We start from the raw sequence: 2,402 nt of genomic DNA, 5'->3' as shown, positions 1-2,402 counted from the left end.
GGTGCGGCCAGGGCTGTAGGAGTTCGATTGAGTTGCACTCTTGGGCGTAAATAGTCCCTAGGGAGGGTACAAAAAGCCCCAAAGTTGAGAGAATTCTGACGGCTGGTTGTGAAGTTACAAGCTTTCTTGATTTTCTGACCTATGAGAGAAAACTGAGAAGAACCTTCAAGAACAGCAGCTGAATGCTTCCAACAGTGACTAGGTAAGGATCGTGGGACCCTTATGAGGCCTGGAATACCCTGATTGAAGACCTGACTGAACAGAGTACAGAAGAGAGAAAGAGAGGAGATCGATCTCTCTCCTATTCCCACTAGGATTGCTGATCGGTTCTGATTTCTGGAGACTTTTATCCAAATCTGAACTATACCTCTTGAATGTTACAGCAAATAAAATAAAAAAGAAGAATAAAACAGATGGAGGATTGAGAAGGGTGAAAGAGAATAAAGGAAGTGGCTATCTCAGCCTGGGCTTCTCACCCACAGCTATCTCAGTTGCTCTAACCATTTAGCTGCAAACTTTCTTTCATAAATGCAAACTTTCTTTCATAAATGCAAACTTTCTTTTATTCAAATCTGTCTAATAATGGTACATATGCCTCTCTATTTATAGAGGGGAAGTTTACAATCATACTAATACTAGGAGCTAGTTTCCCAATAGGACTAGACACTCCTACTACAACTAGGAGCTAGTTTCACAATAGGACTAGACACTCCTACTACAACTAAGAATTCAAAATAGGATTAGGACTTGACTTTATGACTCCAACATGGAGTAGAACTAACTAACTAATAGTCCATATAGGACTTTACAACCAACTAATGGCCTAATGGGCCTTTATCGAATTAAATAGCAACTAATTGAACTAATGAATAAAATCCCGTTTTCCTACCTTCTACCCATATTTTAGGCCTATTAAAGTGGCCCATTTCAAAGAAAACCCATAGGATCAAAGGCCCAACACATATATAACACAACCCAAGGCTTATTTGCAATAAAATAAGCTCAAGTGACTTATCTACATCACTACCTTTGTACTACATCCAATCAAATCTTTCTATATGATCCAATGGTTCAATTGTTTGGGGCTTGCAAGTCGAGCCCAGAATTTGGGAGCAGATTTGGTCTTTCTACACAGCCTAAATCCTGGTGCCTTACCTCGCTTAGAACTTTCAACTTACACAAAACCACATTTTTTCATCGGTCCCATTATTGGTCTTTGCTTCACATGACCAGCCATATCAGTCAAGTCTCGTTTATTTCATTACCCAAAACAGATAACCTAAAATTCCGTCAGATGCTCTCACCTTTGGGTTCTGCCTTTCCTAGTCATGGCAGCCATCCATCTCAACATCTCCATTCTAGGAGAAGTTCCCAATTTTTAAATACATTACCAAGGATAATGAATTTGCACTTGTGGTGTCTGGTCAATAAGGAAACAACCCATGTTTCCTATTTCTGTATTGTAAGCATAAATGGAAATACCAGCAGAAAGGAACATCTGGCACTTCTAACTTCCAATGGAAACTAGTGGTTTTCAACAAAGTACCCAAAACTTTACAATTAAATCCTACTAAGTGAGAGTCGAAATTAACTTTTCTTTCCACAGTAGATACAAGAAACTTCACACCAATAGTGGCAGTCAAACTCAAGAAAATCCAGCAAAATTCAAGAAAAGATACATAAACAGAAAAAATTGAACAGCATTACATCACTACATCCCGCAAGTACTTGAAAGGATACCTTTCTCCCCCATCTTCTAGTCAATTTTCATTGTTGAAACAAATCAAATGTGTGTTTAATTAAGAGCTAGAGATCATAAGCAAACCGAGAACCCAAAAATAAAAATTTGTGTCTATAAATGAATTTCAACAAGTTCCCTGATTTTTCTCCGGTAAAAATAAAAAAATTGTATAAATGCATTTAATTCATTGACACAACATGGAGAACGAAAAAAAATGCCAACATTTTTCACCCATTGATCCTTATAAATAGTTTGACGCAGCAAATCAAGTTCCATTACCTGAAGCAACCTATTCAATGGAATAACGGGCTACAACCCACTACCTCATCATGGATCAAATATCGTCCTAACTAAAAATTTTTGAAATTTTTCAAAGCACAAATTCCTTGATCAAAAGCAAATATATAAGAAACCAATAACGCAAGAAGAACGCATCAATCGAGAATAGGGGGGAAAAAAACGTACGCTCACGGCTGATTTGCCTGAAATTCTTGTAATCGCCGCAATGAGACGAGCAATCTGAGTCCGACATAGACATGATAGAAGCCTAACAACAACAGAAAATGAAAAACCGAAAAAAAAAATTCAATAAAAAAGATGAAAACGGAAAACCGAAAAATCAACAACAATCATTTCAAGGTCCTCAAAATTTAAATGGAAC

The 2,402-nt window shown here is 37.3% G+C and overlaps 1 protein-coding gene across 1 annotated transcript in view; it reads right to left on the bottom strand.

Annotated features, from left to right (window-relative positions):
* LOC122070906 (SNARE-interacting protein KEULE-like) overlaps window positions 1-2,402 on the bottom strand; it is an 18,305-nt gene that overhangs the window by 15,691 nt on the left and 212 nt on the right. Inside the window, exon 2 of the mRNA XM_042635138.1 lies at window positions 2,207-2,288. Within this exon, the coding sequence (XP_042491072.1) occupies window positions 2,207-2,279 (73 nt within the window). The 5' untranslated portion in view covers window positions 2,280-2,288. The remainder of the gene's footprint in view (window positions 1-2,206; window positions 2,289-2,402) is intronic.

Source organism: Macadamia integrifolia, unplaced genomic scaffold (genome assembly GCF_013358625.1).
Source record: "Macadamia integrifolia cultivar HAES 741 unplaced genomic scaffold, SCU_Mint_v3 scaffold_143A, whole genome shotgun sequence".
NCBI lineage: Eukaryota > Viridiplantae > Streptophyta > Magnoliopsida > Proteales > Proteaceae > Macadamia > Macadamia integrifolia.
The sequence above is the reverse complement of the archived record's forward strand: the minus strand, read 5'-3'. Positions and strand labels throughout refer to the sequence as shown.